This window comes from Giraffa tippelskirchi, chromosome 12, assembly GCF_054371585.1.
Source record: "Giraffa tippelskirchi isolate mGirTip1 chromosome 12, T2T-mGirTip1v1.2.pri, whole genome shotgun sequence".
NCBI lineage: Eukaryota > Metazoa > Chordata > Mammalia > Artiodactyla > Giraffidae > Giraffa > Giraffa tippelskirchi.
In genome coordinates, this window is record NC_137286.1 from 100,234,981 (window position 1) to 100,258,648 (window position 23,668).

General features: G+C 42.7%; 1 protein-coding gene and 1 pseudogene across 2 annotated transcripts in view; both read left to right on the forward strand.

Moving 5' to 3' along the window:
* Window positions 1-2,393: 2,393 nt before the first annotated feature.
* The window catches only part of LOC145529256 (uncharacterized), a 336,599-nt gene continuing 315,324 nt past the window's right edge, over window positions 2,394-23,668 (forward strand). For both annotated transcript variants that reach the window (XR_014071067.1, XM_081549261.1), the window contains exon 1: window positions 2,394-2,612. Coding sequence is in view for 1 of the 2 variants with exons in the window: in XM_081549261.1 (XP_081405387.1) it covers window positions 2,584-2,612 (29 nt within the window). In the remaining variant the exon portion in view is untranslated. The remainder of the gene's footprint in view (window positions 2,613-23,668) is intronic.
* On the forward strand, window positions 8,955-9,951 carry LOC145530623 (methylglutaconyl-CoA hydratase, mitochondrial pseudogene; annotated as a pseudogene).

Sequence of the window (23,668 nt, forward strand, 5' to 3'; positions counted from 1 at the left end):
GGGTGCCCCTTGCAGGCACTCAGTTGACTTTTTAATAAACCAAGACATGGTCGTTTTGTCATGGTGCAGAAAAGGCTGACTCCAGCCTGCTTTGGGGATAAGACCCCTGGGGAGGCTGAGGCCTCCTCTCAAGCCAGGTCCACGTGTTTATACTTGTAAAGCCTCTTCCCCTTCTATGCCTTCCTGACTACATCTTTTGAGATCTAGAAGTCTCAGACTCTATCCAGTTATCAAAAAGCAACATATACCACACATTTTATATACAGTTGACCCTTGAACAACATAGATGTGAACTGCAAGGGCCCATATATACTCTATTTACCCTCCAATAAATACGTACTAGAGTACTACATGATAGGGGCTGGGGGAATCCATGGCTGCAGAACCCTGGAAACAGAGGGCTGACTGTAAAGTTACACCTGAATGTTCCACTGACCAGAGGGTTGGTGCCTGTAACCCTGAGTTAGGGGGCTCAGCTGTACTCACTGCTTCCACTTTCCTGTCCTCACAGAGGGAGTGGCAGCCTTGGGAAGAATAATTTCCGGTCCCACTCCAGCCAGTCCCCTTTCCAAGCCCTGCTGCTTGTCCTTCCCACCATTGCATCTCTTCACAGGCAAGCAGATCAGCTTCTTCAGTCGCTGCACATAAGGTCGGTGACAGGTGGTTAAGTAGGAAAAAACAGACTCTGGGGGTAAAGATGAAGAGGCCAACTAGGAAGGAGAGAGTTTGTCCAGGAAATAGGAAAGGGTGCCAAGAGTCCTGGAGCCTTAATTCCATCGAATACCACAGAGAATTCCAGCTAAGCAAGCACAGACACTGAAGGGCACTGGTCACATTGGCAGAGCAGTTTCAGTGGAGTGCTGGGGAGGGGGCCACATTGCAGGGGATCAGAAAGGACCAGACAACAAAACAACAGCAACTCGTGGGACTGCTCTTTGTTTCTTTTGCCTTATTTGATACTTTCAAAAGCACATCAGGAGGACTCCCCTGGTGGTCCAGTGGCTAAGACTCTGTGCTGGAAATATAGGGGGGGCCCAAGTTCTATCAGTGGTCAGGGAACTAAATCCCACATGCAGAAATGGCACAACTTCAAAAAAAAAAAAAAAAAGACCCCACCCGCCGCAACTAAGACCAGGTACAAGCAAATAAATAAATATTTAAATATTTTAAAAAAGCATTTTAGGTAACTCATGAACCCAGTAGTCCATTTCACAATTCATCTTTTTCAAGCATGAAACACAATGATAAATGTATATCACCATCCACCTGAAAAACACTACACAGTCCATGCTACTGCATCTAATGCACTGTGAGGACCACTCTTTGCAGAAGCTTGATTCTGAAGGACGAAATGGCATGAGTGATGTGGGCCGGAGGTGGAAGAAGGCAGGAAAGGCACTTTTGAAACAGACAGCAGGAGGCTGAAGACACAGGGGAGAGTGGAAACGTGCCCAGAAGCCCTTCAGAGAAAGGTCCTGGGGACCACAGACAGGTGTCGGTTAGCTTTGCAGGCTGGGCTCTTCCTGAAGGAGTGACTAGCACTTCTCTTTCTCCCACAGGGCAAGTCTAAAAAGAGCACGAGTAACATAATTAACATCAGCAGGAGGCATGTAGCTCGGATGACACCAGCAAAGCCCATTCACAATTACCAGGAAGTAAAAATAGAATGTAGCTAACAAAATAAAAGTGTTTATAAAGAAGGCTGAGTGGCGAAGAACTGATGCTTTTGAACCGTGGTGTTGGAGAATACTCTTGAGAGTTCTCTGGATTGCAAGGAGATCAAACCAGTCAATCCTAAAGAAAATCAACCTGAATATTCATTGGAAGGACTGATGCTGAAGCGAAAGGTCCAACACTTAGGCCATCTGAGGCGAAGAGCCGACTCATTGGAAAAGACCCTGATGCTGGGAAAGACTGAGGGCAGGAGAAGGGGGCGGCTGAGGAGGAGATGGTTAGAGGCATCACTGACTCAATGGACATGAATTTGAGCAAACTGGGAGGCAGTGAAAGACGCCTGGGAACCTTGAGTGCTGTAGTTCATGGGGGTCGCAAAAAGTCAGACATGACTTACTGGCTGAACAGCAACGACAAAATAAAGTCTAACCAATTTTTCCTTTTCCTTTATGCTGAGTCTGGTGTCACTGCCTCATAGAGTGCCGCGAGTAGAGATCTCACGCCCTGGCCCTTCTGACCTGCGTTCCTGGCGCCAAAGAGCTGCACGGTGGCCTCAGCTTACGACTCCTGTACAGACACTGTGCAGGGCACTCCATCCAAGATGGCGGCGGCGGGCGGGGTGCAACGAGGCTGCGCCGCCTCCTGACAGGAGCGTGAGCCGCACAGCTGCGCCTGCGCGCCTCGGCAAAACTACCCCTCCTCCGCGGGCGGTAGAGGTCGCCATAAACAAAGCAGCTGCCTCTGGCGGACGGCGAGAGCACCTGCTCTGGAGCGGAAGCTCGCACATCTTCACTCTTGCATCGAGAAGAACGCTTTCCTTCCCTTTGGAACCGAACTCAATCTCATTCCGTTGGCGAGAGCAGGCACAGGGCAGGAGGCCTCTGGTTGTGGCCCAGCTCCTGAGGGTTGATGACAGAAGCTCCGTATTTGTTGCACCGGTAAGTAACGGAGGCGTAATCCCGGAGCGGTCATACGGAAAGGCTCTTGGCTCGGCCGGGGCTCAAGTTAAAGGGCCACTTTGAGTTTCTCCCGCAGATGTCACGACCCAGTCCCCGTCGTGCGGCAGGTAAGGACACCCCACTCTCATAAAGACAAAACCATGTCCTCCAGATGGAAGTAGAAGTTTCCAGAAGAGGCCCTGGGGGACAGAAACCAAGCAGTGCCTGACGATGTCCGCCCCCCGCCCATGTGTTTGACGCCGCTTCATGGTTTTTGGCACCATGACACCTGATGCCTTTAGACGCTTCTTTCCCTCAGCTCTCTGGCTCAACAACACACAGTTCTTTTCAGCTTTCCCCCTGCTGCTGCTGCTGCTGCTGCTAAGTCGCTTTAGTCTTGTCCGACTCTGTGCGACCCCATAGACGGCAGCCCACCCAGGCTCCGCCGTCCCTGAGATTCTCCAGGCAAGAACTCTGGAGTGGGTTGCCATTTCCTTCTCCAATACATGAAAGTGAAAAGTGAACGTGAAGGCACTCAGTCGTGTCCGACTCTTCGCGACCCCATGGACTGTAGCCTACCAGGCTCCTCCATCCATGGGATTTTCCAGGCAAGAGTACTGGAGTGGGGTGCCATTGCCTTCTCTGAACTTTCCCCCTAAGTCGGACCAAATCATCTGCATTAGAGAAAAAGAATAAGGCCTTCCCTGGCAGTCCTGTGGTTAGGGCTTCTTCTTCCAATGCAGGGGTTCAATCCCTGGTCGGGGAGCTAAGATCCCACATACCTAGTGGCCAAAAAATCAGAACATAAACAACAGAAGCAATATTGTAACAAATTCAATAAAGACATACAAAAGAAAAACCGACAACAACAAAAAACCGTCCCAAATTAACTGATAAAATAGAGCAATATTTTCTGAACATAAAAAGTAACTGAACTTTGAAAACACCAACTTTGGACTCTATTCTCCTACCAGTTCTGCCAGCTCTTCCCTTGCCCAAGAACAAATGTTTATTTAACATTTATTACTAGGAACGGGCAAGGGCTTCCCAGGTGGCACTAGTGGTAAAGAACCTGCCCGCCAATGCAGGAGACGTAAAGAGATGCAGGTTCCATCCCTGAGTTTGAAAGATTCTCTGAAGGAGGGCATGGAAACCCACTCCAGTATTCTTACCTGGAGAATTCCATGGACACAGGAGCCGAGTGGGCTATGGTCCATAGGGTCGCTGAGAGTCAGACACAACTGAAGCAACTTAGCATGCTCACAGGAATGGGCAAATTGCTTTAAATGGATTATCTCATTTGGTTTTCATACATTTTAGTGAGGCAGTTGTTAATAAGATTATCTGATAATTTTTATTTTTTTGGTAAATGAAGTTCTGAGGCTTGGAGATGGGAGGAACTCACTCAAGTTTAAAAGGTGCTTCACTGACGAAGCTGTGGTTTGAGCTTGCTTATGAAGGACTCAAGACTCTGCTATGCCAGACAGCCTTGGATTTGCCCTTCAGTCAGTGCAGGATCCACCCATATAGCTCTCAGAGAGGTGTTTCATAAAGGTCTCCATGGGCTTCCCTGATAGCTCAGTTGGTAAAGAACCTCCCTGCAATGCAGGAGCTGCTGCTGCTGCTAAGTCACTTCAGTCGTGTCTGACTCTGTGTGACCCCATAGATGGCAGCCCACCAGGCTCCCCCGTCCCTGGGATTCTCCAGGCAAGAACACTGGAGTGGGTTGCCATTTCCTTCTCCAATGCAATGCAGGAGACCCCAGTTCAATTCCTTGGTCGGGCAGATCTGCTGGAGAAGGGATAGGCTACCCACTCCAGTACTCAGTGGCTTCCCTTGTGGCTCAGCTGGTAAAGAATCTGCCTGCAATGTGGGAGACCTGGGTTTGATCCCTAGGTTGGGACGATCCCCTGGGGAAGGGAGAGGCTACCCACTCCAATATTCTGGCCTGGAGAATTCCATGGACTGTATAGTCTGATTGAGTGACTTTCACTTCACTTTTCTTCATTCTTCATTACCCCATCTCCCTTTCATTTAGGTGTACTGTAGGTAGACGTTATAACTCTCTTTTGAAATAAAGTCCCCAGAATTAAATCTAGTTTTTCACCTGAGGTCTAGTCTGTGCCTAGGATGGTTGTTCTATTGTTTTCTTTGTGACGAACATAAATTTTTGTGTGATTAATGTATTTCTTTGTTAATGAACAACTACTCTGTGCAGTTGCATGTGTGTGTGTGTGTGCATGCTCAGTCGTGTCTGACCCTGCAGCCTCAATGGACTGCAGCCTGCCAGGCTCCTCTGCCATGGGATTCTTCAGGCAAGAATACTGGAGTGGGTTGCCATTTCCTCCTCCAGGGGATCTCCCCAACCCAGGAATTGAACCTGTGTCCCCTGCATTGGCAGGCAGATTCCTTACCACTGAGCCACCTGGGAATCCCCTAGTCTGTGGATTTATTTCTGTTAATTCAGTGCTATCCATCCTGCTTTATATCACAGATTTATTTATTTATTTTTTTAATAAATTTATTTATTTTAGTTGGGGGCTAATTACTTTATAATACTGTAGTAGTTTTTGCCATACATTGACATGAATCAGCCATGGTATATCACAGGTTTATTTTTAAAGGTAAATGAAGGATTTTATATTTATCCTTATTAAATTTTATTTTATTTGTCTCAGCCCATTGTTTTGGCAAATTAAATCTTTTCAACATTTTTTCATCCAGCATATTAGTTTTATTCTCCAACTTCTTAGCATCTATGTACCTTCACCCATAAAATATCAAAGAGATCGATCCAAGAACAGACCTTTAAGGACATAAGGATCATCTTTAGTTGCCACTGATCTTTCAGATAATGCTGGATTTCTTTTTATTCAACCACAAAGGAGCACAGTTCAGTTCAGTTCAGTCGCTCAGTCGTGTCTGACTCTTTGCGACCCCATGGACTGCAGCACGCTAGGCTTCCCTGTTCATCACCAACTCCCGGAGTTTATTCAAACTCATGTCCGTTGAGTCAGTGATGCCATCCAACCATCTCATCCTCTGTCGTCCCCTTTTCCTCCTGCCTTCAATCTTTCCCAGCATCAGGGTCTTTTCGAATGAGTCAGTTCTTTGCATCAGGTGGCCAAAGGATTGGAGTTTCAGCTTCAGCATCAGTCCTTCCAATGAATATTCAGGACTGATTTCCTTTAGGATAGACTGGTTGGATCTCCTTGCAGTCCAAGGGACTCTCAAGAATCTTCTCCAACACCACAGTTCAAAAGCATCAATTCTTTGGTGCTCAGCTTTCTTTATAGTCCAACTCTCACATTCATACATGACCACTGGAAAAACCATAGCCTTGACTAGATGGACCTTTGTTGGCAAAGTAATGTCTCTGCTTTTTAATATGCTGTCTAGGGGGCTTCCCTGGTGGCTCAGACGGTAAAGTGCCTGCATGCAATGTGGGAGACCTGGGTTTGATCCCTGGGTTGGGAAGATTCCCTGGAGAAGGAAATGGTAACTCACTCCAGTACTCTTGCTGGGAAAATCCCAAGGATGGAGGAGCCTGGTATGCTACAGTCCATGGGGTTGCAAAGAGTTGGACATGACAGATTGACTTCACATCACATCAGGTTGGTCATAACTTTTCTTCCAAGGAACAAGTGTCTTAATTTCATGGCTGCAGTCGCCATCTGCAGTGATTTTGGAGCCCCCAAAAATAAAGTCTGTCACTGTTTCCATTTTGTCCCCATCTATTTGCCATGAAGTGATGGGATCAGATGCCATCATCTTAGTTTTCTGAATGTTGAGTTTTAAGCCAACTTTTTCACTCTCCTCTTTCACTTTCATCAAGAGGCTCTTTAGTTCTTCTTCACCTTCTGCCATAAGGGTGGTGTCATCTGCATATCTGAGGTTATTGATATTTCTCCCGGCAATCTTGATTCCAGCTTGTGCTTCATCCAGTCCAGCATTTCTCATGATGTACTCTGCATATAAGTTAAATAAGCAGGGTGACAATATACAGCCTTGATGTACTCCTTTTCCTATTTGGAACCAGTCTGTTGTTCCATGTCTAGTTCTAACTGTTGCTTCCTGACCTGCATACAGATTTCTCAAGAGGCAGGTCAGGTGGTCTGGTATTCCCATCTCTTTCAGAATTTTCCACAGTTTATTGTGATCCACACAGTCAAAGGCTTTGGCATAGTTGATAAAGCAGAAGTAGATGTTTTCCTGGAACTCTCTTGCTTTTTTGATGATCCAGCGGATGTTGGCAGTTTGATCTCTGGTTCCTCTGCCTTTTCTAAAACCAGCTTGAACATCTGGAAGTTCATGGTTCACATACTGTTGAAGCCTGGCTTGTAGAATTTTGAGCATTACTTTGCTAACATATGAGATGAGTGCAATTGTGTGGTAGTTTGAGCATTCTTTGGCATTGCCTTTCTTTGGGATTGGAATGAAAGCTGACCTTTTCCAGTCCTGTGGCCACTGCTGAGTTTTCCAAATTTGCTGGCATATTGAGTGTAGCACTTTCACAGCATCATCTTTTAGGATTTGAAATAGCTCAACTGGAATTCCATCACCTCCACTAGCTTTGTTCATAGTGAAGCTTCCTGAGACCCACTTGACTTCGCATTCCAAGATGTCTGGCTCTAGGTGAGTGATCACACCACTGTGATTATCTGGGTCCTGAAGATCTTTTTTTGTATAGTTCTTCTGTGTATTCTTGCCACCTCTTATTAATATCTTTGCTTCTGTTAGGTCCATACCATTTCTGTCCTTTATTGTGCCCATGTTTGCATGAAATGTTCCCTTGGTATCTCTAATTTTATTGAAGAGATCTCTAGTCTTTCCCATTCTATTGTTTTCCTCTATTTCTTTGCATTGATCACTGAGGAAGACTTTCTTATCTCTCCTTGCTATTCTTTGGGACTCTGCATTCAAATGGTATATCTTTCTTTTTCTCCTTGCCTTTCACTTCTCTTCTATTCACAGCTGTTTGTAAGCCCTCCTCAGACAACCATTTTTCCTTTCTTTTTCTTGGGGATGGTCTTCATCCCTGCCTCCTGTACAATGTCAGGAACCTCAGTCCATAGTTCTTCAGGCACTCTGTCTAACAGATCTAATCCTTTGAATCTATTTGTTACTTCTACTGTATAATCCTAAGGGATTTGATTTAGTTCATACCTGCATGGTATAGTGGTTTTCCCTATTTTCTTCAATTTAATTCTGAATTTGACAATAAGGAGTTCATGGTCTGTGCCACAGTCAGCTCCCGGTCTTGTTTTTGCTGACTGTATAGAACTTCTCCATCTTTGGCTGCAAAGAGTATAATCAATCTGATTTTGGTATTGACCATCTGGTGATGTCGATGTGTAGAGTCTTCTCTTGTATTTATATTCTCTTGGAGCAATAACTTAAAAATATATTTTAATGAAGATTTAAAAGACACTCAAGTATTCTGCTTTTACTGAAGATATAATGTTCTCAATTCACAAGCCTCAGGTAAACAAAAAAATGTAATTATGCTCTTATTAAACATGTTTTCTATCTTAATCCATCACTGTATCTAAGAGCAAAGTTCTTAATCTAGGTTCATCCAGGTAAAGCGAATCAATACTGTGCCTGACTGATTGTGTATTTCTTCTAGTAGCGTGTGAAGCCAGGTCAGTGGTAATTGCAAAGATTGCAGCGAGGAGAAAATACTTTTTTTATGTGTGTGTGAGTTGTGTGTGTGTGTGTGTGTGTGTGTGTGTGTGTGTATGTGTAATGAGTAGAAATGAACAGAAAGGAGAATACAGGAAATTATTTTTTTGGAGAATGAACAAGCACACATAGTAGAAAATATATTCGTTTGAGTTGTCACTATAACCTTAAGGAGATATGAGTCTGCTTGATTGTGTATTTGATGGAGCATTTGTTGAGCTGCGTGGGTGCAGGTGGGAAGCAGATGCATGGTGGGGCTTAAGTAGGGTTTTGGCTTTGCAAGGCCAGTGAAGTTAGGGTGGGAAGAGTTGAGGGGGTTATGTTTCTATTTACGATGCATGGAATCTATGCTAAATAAGAAGGGGCACAAACCCAAGGGGAAGGCTGATAGAAAGAAAGGTCAAGTCGGTGCTTGGGTAGGTCTGAGAATTTCTGGAGTGGATTCTCAGGGTAGAAGAGCTGGAAGGAAAAGATGTGATTGTCAAGGGGAGAACGTTTTAAAGACTCCAGAAGAGTTGCTGAGGTGGGAAGAAGTAAACACATCATTGGAAGCAAAGAACCCAAGGATTTGAGAGACTAAGATGTTGAAATCAGTTGTCTATGTGGATGTTGAAGTTGTTAAGAATGATGACAGGGCCCACACCGTAAACAGAAAACATGGCGGTGGCGGCTGCCGTGGCACCTGGGGCCTTGGGCACTTTGCAGGCCGGCCGCGCCTGCTTTGTGGCCGCTTGTTGTGCGCGGCTAGGCCGACAGGTGGAGGCTGCTCGACTCCTGGGCGTGCCCGTGGGTCAACTCGACAATATAGGCCCAGGGCTGGACACCCGCGGCTAGGGGAGCGGCCTGGCAGAGGGGCTACAGTGCAGAGGTAAAGGTACCTGGAGGAGGAGAACCGAGGAATTGTGGTGCTTGGAATAAACAGAGCCTATGCCAAAAATTCACTGAGTAAAAATCTTATAAAAATGCTCTCAAAAGCTGTGGATGCTTTAAAATCTGATAAGAAAGTACGGACCATAATAGTCAGAAGTGAAGTCCCTGGGATATTCTGTGCTGGTGCTGATCTTAAGGAAAGAGCCAAAATGAGTTCCAGTGAAGTTGATCCTTTTGTCTCCAAAATAAGATCAGTGATTAATGAAATTGCTAATCTTCTAGTGCCAACCATTGCAGCAATTGATGGACTTGCTTTAGGTGGTGGACTTGAACTGGCTTTAGCATGTGATATAAGAGTAGCAGCTTCCTCTGCAAAAATGGGCCTGGTTGAAACAAAGTTGGCAATTATTCCTGGTGGAAGGGGAACACAGCGACTGCTGCGTGCCATTGGGATGTCCCTGGCAAAAGAGCTCATCTTCTCTGTGTGTGTGCTTGATGGCCAAGAGGCCAAGTCAGTGGGCTTGATCAGCCATGTTCTAGAACAGAACCAGGAGGGGGACGCTGCCTACAGAAAGGCCTTAGACTAGCAAGAGAGTTTTTACCTCAGGGACTTGTTGCAATGAGAGTGGCAAAATTAGCAATTAATCAAGGAATGGAGGTTGATTTAGTAACAGGATTAGCCATAGAAGAAGCATGTTATGCCCAGACCATTCCAACAAAAGACAGACTTGAAAGTCTTCTTGCTTTTAAAGAGAAAAGGACCCCTTGCTATAAAGGAGAATAGAAGAAACAGAAATCTTTAAAATGTGTAATAAATAATACTCCTGTAAGTATCTTTCAGATCCACATATACCTCAGCACCTGGAATTGCAGTGACCAAAGTGAAGAACGAGTTATCTGTGTACTGAATTAAGTATCTGGAGTGGGCCCAGATGCGTACTTTGTTCAAATATGTATCATCATACTCATTCAGATTTGTAAAGCTAGTTGTGTATACTGTCAAAAACACCAATTCAAAATTAGGCATACATTTTTAAATACCTCCTGCATATGAGGCTTTCTGTTCTTAATTTTTTTAATGTGAATAATTTATATATTATACACTCTAGGAAAAAATATTGATTGTATGTCTCCTGTGCTATAGTCTGAAAATAAATTTTATTTCTATACACCAAAAATGTGAAGTTATACCAAGTAAAGTTTCTAAGGGATTGTATATACATGCACCTACAGACTTTCATATCATACTGAAAAAGTTGATAGAATTCTGAGTGAAAATTACCAAATATGAATAAAATTAGTGAAAAGAAAACTTGGGGAAAAAAAAGAATGATGACAGGAGCAAGAAGGAGCACAGCTGGTAAAATCATCAAAGGATGAGAAAGAATGGGGAGGGGTCTAGAGATGATGACAAAGAGGAGCTGGGAGAGGTCAGGTCTGAAGGTGTGGGTGTCAGATGACAAGGTGTTAATCATCTGGAGCATTGGAAACGACCACACGATCCAGACACCAACATCAGAGAGATCCAATGTTCAGCTGGCTTCCTGTGCTTTTCCTTTTTTGTTTGGCTATAGTGGCATAGTGTGGGAAGGGCTCCAAGTATAGAGTTAAAAAGAAGAAAAAGAAACCCTTTTTACTTTCTGAAAAACCCTCAGTGTTAATTATGTTACAGTATGTGTAATGCACCCTGACTGGCAATGGCAGACATTTGAACAAAGAAATCAAGATGCTTTAGGGCTGGTAGCAAATGATAAATGAAAAATATACTAATAATTCAACTGCTTCTGACATTTGAAGAAGGAGTTTCACTCCAGGCATATTAAACATAGAGATTTTGCCTGGAGACCATTAAAAAAAAAATCTCAAGCTACTAAGAGAAATAGAGCTGTAATTGGACTCATTTAGCAAAAATGAAACTTAGATAAAATGAAAGTTCTCTGTGAAATTATTGTGGGTTATTTTTTATAATGAGGCTGAACAATATCCCTAAAGCGTTTCAGTGTGATTTTTTCTATTTCTTATAATGATGATAAATTCAGTTTGATTTCTGATTATGCTAGCTGGAATTTACAGCAAGCACACAAGATATGTGTAAGATAAAGCTACATCTTATAACGCAGTTTAAACAGGTTTTGCCATCAATTAACTAGAAATGGGAGAAATTAAATAAAGTAGAATTCATTAAACCCAAAGAAAAAGGTGAAATATGTAATCCAGGAGTATACATATATTAATCTCTTCTGACACCTACAAAAATACTAAACTTTCTTTTATATCACATATTTAAGTTCTTTTTTTTTCTCACATATTTAAGTTTTAGCTGTCTACAAAACCAACCCAAGCCCCACCTTCTTCATAAAACCTTCTAGATTTTCCCCAGGTTGCAAGATCTCCTTCTCTTCTGAAGTCCTGTAGCATTTTCATTCAACAAAGTATGATTGATCATAATTTTTGTATCAAGTACTATACCAAGAATTGGGGCAATAGGAAAAGAATATAACTAATCAGAGGAGAGAAATAATAAAAAACAGCAATTAAGATGACTGGTTCTTGGGACTTCCCTGGTGGTTCAGTGGTTAAGACTCTGTGCTTCAAATGCAGGGGCAAGGGTTCAATCCCTGGTTGGTAATCTAAGATCCCACAGGCTGTGCAGAGTGGCCAAAAGATTAAAAAAAAAAAAAAGGACTAGTTCTTACTTGTCAGGCTTTATTATAAGTGCTTAATACGTACTGACTCTTTGATTTCTCACCACAATATTATGAGGTAGTTACTATTTTTATTCCCATTTTAGAGATGAGTAAATAAAGGTACACACAGGTTACATTACTTGCTAAAGGACACAGGGCTAGTGGGTGGTAGACTCAGATTCAGAAGGAGTTCTCCCTGATTCTGAAGCTCTTAACTACCTGAGTCACTCAACTGCTTTGTCCCTCAATATCCTCATCTCAGGAAAGAAAAAAAGCATAATACTCTACATTTGCCCTACCTATTTTATCGAGTTGTTGTATGAGGTTCAAGTAAGGTAATAGGTGTGGAAATACTACTTCCAAAATTATATCTACTGTAGAAGTGCTAAGTATTACTTATTATGATGACATTTGTGAATTGTTTGACATGACTAACCCACTCATCTCTCAAAACGACACTCCGGAGCAGCTTTTAAGATCACGTCCCTTTTATAATGGGGAAACTAAGATATAGAAAGTTCCCATCTGTTCAGAAGTCCAACCCAGGGAGTCTGGCTCCAAAGGCCATTCTCCTAACCTCCAAATTCTGCTGCCTTGTTGCTAAACTTCGTCCTGTGAACAGTACATGGAGCCAGGCTGGGCCAGGTGTCCTTGGCAGTAGAGGTGGGCAGTTGCTGAATTAGGACGAGACCTCTGGGAGGATGCTACTCCTTTCCCTGGCTTGTGTTCAGCCTGAGCCTGAGGCCATACGGGTAAGCTCTGTCCCCCCAACCTGCCACCATGTGTGTATCAACCCATACTCCCAGCAAAATGACTGGATGGCAGAGTCCTGCCGCCAAGCCAATCACTGAGTAAACTCATGCTCTTCGCAATGTTCAGATCCTGAATGAAAATCACAACCTACCTTTCCCAGGGGAAATGCTCAGGGTACCTGGTTCCTGTAATTCCTGATTGCCTCTATATGAACATTTCCCAGGACCAAAACCCACTGCCTCCAGAAAGAATTCTTTCCATTGTTACTTAGCTCTGCTTTGTAAAGAGTCCTTCTTTAAATAGAACTGAGAATGGCTTAAACTGAGCTATGAATTGAACATTTTTTGGACTGGCTCAAGATCTGCCCTGCTTCTCAAAACAAAATTGGTTTGACGGGACGGGGGAGCCTGGTGGGCTGCCGTCTATGGGGTCGCACAGAGTCGGACACGACTGAAGCGACTTAGCAGCAGCAGCAGCAGCAGTGTCTATATCCCTGGTGCAGAAAGACTTGCTCCGGCCAAAATTCTCACTGTCTTATTACCCACTGTGAGAGCTGGATTGGGGGTTTAGGTGGCATGGGCAGGAGTTACCTACTGATATGGCAGCAGGCCCCTCCCTTTACAGCACACTCTACTTCTGTATGGGCTTCTCAAGTGACTCTGTGGTAAAGAATCTGCCTGGCAAGCAGGAGATGTGGATTCAATCCCTAGGTTGGGAATATCCCCTGGAGATGGAAATGACAACCCACTCCAGTATTCTTGCCTGGGAAATTCCATAGATGAAGGAGCCTGGCGGGCTACAGTCCATGGGGCTGCAAAAGTGTCAGACATGCTTAGCGACTAAACAACAGCGACAACCACTCTTGTATGGGAGAATGAAAATCACATTAGAAAATTTAATAATCTGAATCTAACTTTGTCAATCCATCATTTCTCCAAATTATTTGCCAACAAGATTCCTTTTTATTTGTTTTTTGTTTGTTTGTTTGTTTTCTGGTCAATGCATTCCCCTGACCAGGGATTGAACCCTGCCCCCTGTATTGGAAGCTCAGAGTCTTAACCACTGGACCACCAGCGAAGTCCCAAGACTCCTTTTTTGTTTGTTTGTTTTTTAAATTAATGTATTTATTTAAATTGGAAGATAATTACTTTACAGTATTGTGGTGGTTTCTTTTTAAAAAGCAAATATCTGTTAGCTCACTGTAGAGCTAAAAATAAAGTAAAGAAACCAGTTTCAACTAATGGAAATCACCACTGTCCATCAGGGCTGGCATTTGAAGCCTTTCTGGGTATCAAGTGGTATTTTTCACTATGAAAAGTGAAATAATTTCTAAGCAACCAACTTCTTCATTTTAGGTAGTTAGAATAGGAAACAGGAGTCCAATGGTGGTGGCTAAAAGACAGGGAAGGGAAAAGCCCGCGAAAATGGAACAAAGGAAGGTCCAAGGACCGGAGTGAGAACTTCAGGTAGAACGGCACTCCTGGCTAAGCCCAATTTGCATAGGACAGGCCCAAGGGGAGGAAAAAAACATAAAAGGAGGAGCCAAAGCGTGCTCTCTCTCTCTCTCTTCCCCCGAGTGCTGAGGCGTTCTCTTCGTGTCTTTGGGTCAACAGTCTGCATGCCCTCATGCTTCGAGGATGGATTTTCCTGCTATTATCTAAATAAAAGAGCTGTAACACTGATTCGTCTAAGAGCTATAACGTCTGTTTGAGACCTGAGAGCTATAACGGTCTGTCCAAGACCCAAGACCCAAGAGCCGTGACCCGCCGAGGGCTCTAATGTCCATCACCCCAAATCTTTGTTGTGATGAGACAGAACTGAGGAGCATACGCTCACTTGACATTCATAAAAGCAGTTTGAAAATACATTTTGGGAAATGTTTGCCAGAGGATGTATAACTGAAATTATAATCAAGTGCTAATCTCATAGATATTTCTTTAGGTTCTTATCTCAATATGATTAATACTTCTTGCCAGTAGATTCAATGATTGTATTTTTTTTAGTTTGCACAGGGTCAAAAACATTGCAGAGAGCACACCATGCAAATTCTGAATCATTAAAATGTAACGTCATTTGGAAGTTCAAGAAAAGACGATATTCTGTTGATGTAAAGTATAATTTTTACATGGCAATACATTTAACCACTTTCAGAATCTATGAAAATTGAGAGATCTTGGAAATCATCTAGTTCAGCTTATTTCATAATTGCAAAACCTGAGGCCCAGAAAAAGAGATTCAGTTCATAATCACTCAGCTAGTGAGCAAGAGAGAGCAAGAATACAAGACCCAATTCCATACCTCAATTTGGTGCCAACCAAAATCTGAACATGAGGAATATAATTTATAAGTCAAATATAGGTGAGCAATTAATGCTCAGCATTTCAGCAGATATAATGGGAAGAATACTTTGATTCTACCCTCTGGATCTTTCCAAAGTTGTTATCTTGAGACTTGCACAATATGTGAGAGGCTTCTTCAAATTTCACAAAGTAGCTATAGAATAGCACAAGCAAGCAAATTCCAACAGTATGGCAAAAGTACCATTCTTGTATGAACCAGAGTTTATCTTCTATGACGGTATTCATGAGGCCACTCAAAAGATTTACAAAGCCCACTAAGTCTCTGTTTCATATGAATATTAAAGAAAGGACTCTATATAAATTTCTTTGGGGAGGAGATTGAGAGAAAATTTCCATATGCTAATAGAGTTGTTACTAGTTCAACAAGAATACTAGACACATAATGTAAAAATTTATTGCCTCCAAAATTTTTCTGTAAGATCTGAAATAAAGCTTTATATCACATTTTATTGGGCTTCCCTGGTGCCTCAGATGGTAAAGAATCTGCCTGCAATGCAGGTAGACCTAGATTTGATCTCTGGGTCGAGAAGACCCCTTGGAGAAGGGAATGGCAACCCACTCCAGTATTTTCGCCTGGAGAATTGCATGGACAGAGGAGTCTGGCGGGCTACAGTCCATAGCATCACAAAGAACCACATTTTATTACACAACTTTCCTACTTGACTTTGATACAAGCGAAAAGAATATAAAAATTTCTCTTATTCGAAATATTGGGTTTGCCAATAAGCTCCTTTGGGCTTTTCCATAGGGTGGAACTTTTTGGCCAGCCCAATATACTAAATTATTTCCTTGAATAATCACTGACACTAAAAATTCTTTTCATACTGCTATTTGATAGGGAGCAAGTAAAGAGAAACCAATTTCAACAAATGAAAATCATCACTATCTGTCAAGTCGTTGGGAGTCTTTCCAAGCATCTGATGATGTTTTCCACTAAGAAAAGTGAAGTATCTAAACCGCCAACCTATTCATAAAGGCAGTGTAGAAGGAGTTCATATCTGAATTAATTGATCAAAATAAAGGTCTCCTCAACTTAGGTACACATAAAGGAATCAGAGTGAATTTTGTGTTTATGAGAGTGTGAAAATAATTCCAAACAGAAAATTTCAAAGGTGAAGTAATTACCTTAGATATTTAAGAACTTTCATGCACAGATCCACGAAGTTAGGGTTACTTTGGAAGTAATTCCTCTGCATGCTGATGTAATGTTTTTACTGGAAAGTACTTTTCTTCTCAAGAAATTTAAGAATTAAATGTCCCCTTCTCACACACACTCATATGTGCCTTAACTCAAATGAACGTGGTTAGATATGAGCAGAGTAAGATGAGACAGGAAAGAGGCTGATGAGCAATGTGCTGAGGAGGGAAGATTTAGTCAGTGCCTCCTTGGAGTTTGGTTCCAATAGCTCTAGAGGCTGGGACTCCAGGTGTGATTAAAGGAGGAAAGTCTGTAGACTGAGTCTGCACATGAGCAGTTATCTCTTCTCTGAGTATTACCACCAACCATGCTCTTTGAAGGCATACCTTGTGGTCCCTTAATGTCCCTTCAGCGGATTTTAGATCAAGTCTTTCTTTGCTGATACAGTGGTCTCTGTAGAGACACATGGTGTTGTGTCCCTCTGGCTCTCTCTGTTCCTGAGGACCCCTTCCCCATGTGGCTTGTCCTCTACTCCGAGCTCCTTCGTGGTACCAAAGAACCTGAGGAATTAGAGTGACAGTATCCTCCTGTCCTTTTCTTCCCAGACACTAGTCTACTACAATAAAGCCCCTTTTTGCTTACTAAACAATTTACTTGATGTAATCTTAACATAGGGGCTTCCCTGGTGGCTCAGTGGTCAAGAGCCTGCCTGCTAATGAAGGAGACATGGGTTTGATCCCTGGGTTGGGAAAATCCCCTGGAGAAGGAAATGGCAACCCACTCCAGTATTCTTGCCTGGAAAAATCCCATGGACAGAGGAGCCTGGTGGGCTACTGTCCTTGGGACTACAGTCACAAAGAGTTGGCCACAGCAACTAAGCCATCATCATCACCACCACCACCATCAAGCCTCCTGCATTTGGGAGTAACCAGCTAAGAAGCAAACCCCAGTTTCCATATTTCTGCATCCCTGTTCCCGAGGACACCCCAGACTTTCCCAGGAAGTTTCTCACCACACTCAGCCAGCACACAGCTGGGGAGCAAGAGCTGGGCTTCCTTTCTTGCTGGCACTCCTCACACCTGTATCAGGGGGCTTGGGCTCTCCCCCTTCACGTGATACTAGAGGCAGTGGGATAAATCCCACAGGGACACCACAGTCCCCCATAAGGCCACTCTCCTGCCTCTCCTCGGACTTTTTAGAGGAGACCTGCCTGGGATGAGGAGGGGGGCCAAAAGTAGATGGTGGTTAGTTGCAATAGGGTCTGGGGTGAGAGATGGATGTCTAGCTTTTCTTGTGGGCTCTCTTTAGGATGTGTCTTCTTCTTTGTCTATGGCTCTGTGGTTTAATAGTCACAGGCATGTCCCACTAAGCATCAGATCACACTTATGTTTGGAGCTAAGTGATTGGCACTAAGGGGACAGAGAAGTAGGGCATTGATTTAATCATACATGCCTTATTTTATCTGAATATTTATCTAGAGTAACTATTGTCCCTGGCACTCTTCCAGGCACTAGAGAGATGGATTTGTCAGATCCTCCAGGATTTAGTGGTTTGATGGAAAAGTAATTACCAAATGGAGTATTATGTCACATTATGGATCATGTGGGATTCTCTCGGGGAGTGTGGGAGAGGCCACTAACCCAGGCTAGAGGCTGGGAAGGGTCAAAGGATGCACAGGAATACCAGGTAAAGGGGATTGGGGACAGGTATTGTAGCAGTGAAAGCATAAGCCAACACCCAGAGGTCCCATAGGCTGCAGACTGGCCTGGCGTGGAGTCTGAACAGCAGTGGCTGGTTCTACCTGGCAGGTAAACGGGGTGAGGCCTGGGGCCTTGCATGTCTCTTAAAGAATCTGAACTTTCTGTGGAGGGCAAAGAGAAAGCCATAAAGGATTTAAGGCCAGGAATAGCACAATCACATTTGTGTTTTAGAAAGTGGACTAGCAGCGCTGTGGGTGATAAATTCTGCAGGGTCCAGGCTACAGGCAGGCAAGTCAGTTGCAATGATTCTGAAAACAAAGGAGACTGTCCTGAACTAAAGATTTCCGCATCAGTGAGGCCTGAGATCTCTTCAGCAAGTGACAAACTGGTCTGGAGATAGACTGGAACCTGAGAATGAAGCTGTGTTTGTGTGTGTGCCATCAGTCTTGTCCCACTCTTTTCAACCCCATGGGCTGTAGCCTGCCTAGCTCTTCTGTCCATGGAATTCTCTAGGTAAGAATACTGAAGTGGGTTTCTTTACCACTAGCGCCACCTGGGAAGGGCTATTTGTGTACAAATCACAAATCCACAACTCGGAAAAGACACTAGCATAAACTCACACATCTGTTTATTTGGTATTTTCTCTATGTGGTTCTCAGAAATTTCAGAGACACCCGACTGAGATGTTTCATATCAGGTAAATGGAAATGTGATTTCAAAGCTGTGGTTTTAGGTTTATAAAAGCAACCAAAGTCAGTGCTGTGAAACACACAGTGGAGGTCATGTTTGGGAGTTTTAGCCTCACCGCTGAGCCACGAGATTAGCTATTAATCCTGTTCCACCCACTCCTCCAATCAAGGGAGAAGGCTGCTCTCTGAAGTGATAGGCTTCTGAAGCTGACTGTACATTTACTGGAATTTGCCTGGGTTCTGGATCCTGTCCCTCAAGGCCACTAGGTGACACTGTGGAACATAGTCGTTGCATTCTGCTATTTTCTCAGGCTGGAAAATGAATGCAAATGCTGAAGCTGAAGCTCCAATACTGTGGTCACCTGATGGGAAGAGCTGACTCATTGGAAAAGACCCTGATGCTGGGAAAAAATGAGGGCAGGAGGAGAAAGGGGCAACAGAGGACAAGATGGTTAGATAGCATCACCAACTCAATGGATACAAATTTGAACAAACTCCGGGAGATAGTGAATGAAGGACAGAGGAGCCTGGTGTGCTGCAATCCATGGAGTCGAAAAGAGTTGGCAACAACCCCCCTTCCCCAAAGTTTTAGAAAAGCCGCTTGCTTGTCAACCATTCTCCCAATTCAGTTATTTCCTGCTAGGTAGGATAGCTGTGTTCAAAAACAGAAAAGTCATTAGAAATGTTTGCTACGTAAAAGATGAATTTCTGTGTCATACTCTTAGAATACAGCAGCCATCTCCAAATTATCTGGTTCGGTAAAAATGGATGCTTGTGTAGGAAGTTTCCTTGACTGGAGCGATTCCTGCAGTAATAATCTTCACCCCCTCTGGCACCAATGAAAAACTGTTTTTGCTGTTTACACTGGCTCCTGGCTTTGCCCGTGGATTTCCTGCCCTGGGGTTTGTTTTTTCCTGAACCTTCTGATAGCAAGGTGTTGGTGTTTTCTCCCACCACAGTATCAGTGCCCCGTGTACTTAGTAGTTTTCCCCCTTTTCTCATTTTTCCAACTTCTTGTCCTGCTCTCTTGAGTAGTTCTGTATCTACCTACTTCTTTATCTGTTTGTTTATGCATACTCTAAAGATTTGTGGTTGCATGGTTAGTCTGATGGAAAAGACATTGTGTAGCTGGAAACAGACATTTCTGTGCCTTCTTCCCTAAGGGACACACAACTGATTACATCTTTTTACAGTTTTTCTAATTGTCTCATCTTTCTGGACTCGATGAAACAAACATACACTTCTCTTTTCTGTTGTTGTTTTTGCTTGTGTGTATGTGGTTTGTTGTTGTTGTTGATTTGTTTTAGTTTGCCTCAATGACTTCAGCAGATTGAATTTCTTTTTCTCATCATTGAAACTCAAATTTTACTTTTACTGTAAATGTACATCCTTGCCTTGATTTAGCATCAAATCAACTTGGCATTCCTAGGCTATTTCCCTTCCAGTTTCTCCTTTAGAAAAGATTGTATTCATTACTTTGCCAAATTGAACAATTATAGGCTTCTGATTTAAAGATCAGTAGAACAATGAAACGGAGAAGGCAATGGCACCCCACTCCAGTACTCTTGCCTGGAAAATCCCATGGACAGAGGAGCCTGGTGGGCTACAGCCCATGGGGTCGCTAAGAGTCGAACACGACTGAGCGACTTCACTTTCACTTTTCCCTTTCATGCACTGGAGAAGGAAATGACAACCCACTCCAGTATTCTTGCCTGGAGAATCCCAGGGACGGCGGAGCCTGGTGGGCTGTCGTCTATGGGGTCGCACAGAGTCGGACACGACTGAGGCGACTTAGCAGCAGCAGCAGCAGCAGAACAATGAAAAAGTGAATCCCTATCCAGCTCCAGCTGAGCTGTGAAGAATGAATACTGTTTTGGTCACTTGAAGATTGATGCCTGACTCCACTGGCCCTAGAGGATATCACATGGGCCACATGTGGGTCTGTCAGCAGTTGTCTGTGGCCCATGAAGTTGGCAAGGAACCGTCAGTGGCCAGACTCAGAGAGTATCTTTCTTCAAGTCAGTAACAATTACAGCAGCCTCTGTCAGAGCTGACCCCACCCCCCAGACCCCACCTAGGGAATCTGTGGGAAGATTGGTTCACTTCCCATTAACTCTCGGGTTTCTCTTTTCCCTCAAGGCTCTAACCCCCATGACAGCTCCATGCTTTGAACACCAGCTTTTCTGTTTTGCTTAAATGATGTGAAAGCTTCATGACAAAATGTTCAAAATGGATCTCTGGAGATAGTCAAAATGTAAGCAAGTTTTAGAAAGTTCAAGTAGTGGTTTGGAAGATGGCTTTTGGAATGGCAGATCTCTGAAAACTCTGAAAGGACTCAAAGCATAAAAGTGTTGCATCATTAGATCATATCCTATTTTTTATCATTTATTTTTTTATTTTTAGCAAAGCTGCACAAGGATATATAATTCCACATGGTTTATAACGAAAATAGCTTCTATTGCTTTATTCTTTTTTAAAAAAGTGATTCATTTTATTGAAATATAGTTGATTTATGATGTTTCAAGTGTACAGAAAGTGATCAATTTTATATATATATACATCCTATATATATGTTCTTTTTCATATTCTTTTCCATTATAGTTTATTGCACGACACTGAATATAGTTCCCTGAGCTATATAGGAAGTCTTTGTTGTTTATTTTATATATAGTAGTATGTATCTGCTAATCCCAAACTCCTAATTTATCCCTCCCACTCCTTCCCTTTGGTAACCATAAATTTGTTCTCTATGTCTGTGAGTCTATTTCTGCTTTGTAAATACGTTCACTTGTATCATTTAAAAATGCTGGTGTCATTCTTGATGCTTTTCTCTCTCCCACATGCCACAACCAAATGATTAGGAGATATTGTTGATACTACCTTCAATATAGATCTAGAGACTCACCACTTCTCAGTACTTCCATGACCACTCTACTACCATTGTGGTCTAAGCCACCATCATTTCTCCTCAGTTACTGTGGTAGCTCCTCATGGGTCTCTATGCTTCTTCCCTTACTACTAGCACCACTTGCCCCCCACCCTTGCCACCCACAGCCTGTTCTCAACCCAGATGTAAGAGTGATGCTTTAAAATTAGAAATCAGAGTATGTCGATCCCTACTTGAAATCTTGCAGTAGCTCCTATCTCACTTGGAATGAAAACCTGAATTCTTACAGTGGCTCACAAGCGCCACAAGATCAGAACCTTTCTGACTTCATCTCTTACCTCTTTCCCCTTGCTCCCTGCCTTCCAGCCATGCACTCTCCCTATTGTTCCTCAAACACTCCAGGAATAACCCACCTCAGAGTCTTTTCTCCAGCTGACTCCTCCTGGCATGCTCCTCCTTCGGAAATCTACATGGTCAACTCCTTCACCTTCTTTCTGTCTTTGCCCAAATGTCTCCCCCTCAGCTAGCCTGACCACTTTATTTAAAATGATGTCACGTCCTCTTCATACTCAACTCCTTTTATTTTTCCGTTAGCACGTTTTCCCTTTCCTGTATCACCTTCTAAAATACTACAACATATTTTATGTCTTTATTGTCTGTCTTCCTCTACTTTCTAGGTATAATTGTTTTTTTCACTGATGTATAACAGTTGAGTAATTGCTCAACAGAGATATGGGGCTTCCCTGGTAGCTCAGTAGCAGGTGGTAAAAATCCACCTGCAATACAGGAGACCTGGGTTTAATCCCTGGGTTGGGAAGGTCCCCTGAAGAAGAGAGGGCTGCCCACTCCAGTGTTCTTTCCTGGAAAATCCCGTGGACAGATTAGCCTGGTGGGCTACAGTCTGCAGCATGGTAATAGAGATATGCTGCAGAATTAGTAAATTCATAGGATATATTCTCTCTGAAGGAGTCAAGATAAGATTTAATGAATATCTGCAGTGTAGCCAAAGATTTATGCACATTATCTCATTTAATCTTATCTAGAACCACATGAATATTTGGCAAACATTCAAGGCAAATTTTCTAAAGCTTCTTAATTAATTGTGGAAGGTGGAATTTGAATATTTGTAGCTGAACCCTCACATTTTCCCCACTGTATCATGTTCACTCCACTTCTTAAACCATTCAAGCCCAGGTCCCTCCTCTTAATCACCACTGTATCTATAAATGCCCAATCCAAGATGGTAGCCACTAGCCGTGCGTGGTAATTGAGCTCTTAGAATGTGGCTAGTCCAAATCAAGATGTGCTGTAAGTGTAAAATGCACAAGATTTCAGACAGTATGAAAAAGAATTAAAATATCCTGATGAGAATTTAAAAGTATTTATTATATGTTAAAATGATAATATAGAGATATTGAGTTAAATTATGGTGTCAAAATTAATTTTACCTCTTTTGCCTTACATTTTTAATGTGACCTCTAGAAATTTTTAAACTATGTTTCAATATAAACATAGTTTATATTACTTAGATTCAATAGTGCTGATCAAGAAGGTCATTGGTCCCTGGTTCTGTAATCACAAGAATTCATAATTTCATCTTTCTTTGGTTAAAGGCAACAAAGTCTCCATAAGAAAGAAAGATAAGATTTATGTATATCTCAAATTAGTCAACCCTAAATCTAAACAGGACAGGATGGAAGATTTGAAAGGTTTTAAAAGGTCAGCCTACTCCAAAACATCTCCCCGGATGTTTCCTATCATTAGCCTCATTCCTCTGGAATAAAATTTCCAAGAGCTGTCATGAAAATGTCATTATGGCCAAAGAGCATAGATATGTTTGTTAAATTACCTCCAAAAGGGCTTTTAGGTGTATGGTTTGATCTGGGAAGAAATGAAAATATTGTAGCCTCAGGCACCGCCAGGAAATATAAAACAGATACCTGGGAAATTTCAATAATATAATAAACAAAATAGACCACTTGTTGATGTAATTTTAGAAGAAGATGCAGCCATGACGTGGAACTATGTTTATGGTCATCTCTATGTTGGGAATTAGTGACTATTACCTCTGAGTCACTTACATAATCTGAAAGTCCATATTGCTTGGTGCTGTATAGATAGAGCTATAGGTGATATATGCCCCCAATACTTCGATTCCTAAATTTGTTTAAATTGGATGTTTTAAAAGTTGTTCAAATATTTTGATTTTTATCAGGAAGATTTGGAATGGCAAATTTGTATATCATTTAACATGTATGCTTTTCACATGACTCCAATCTATTGTCAT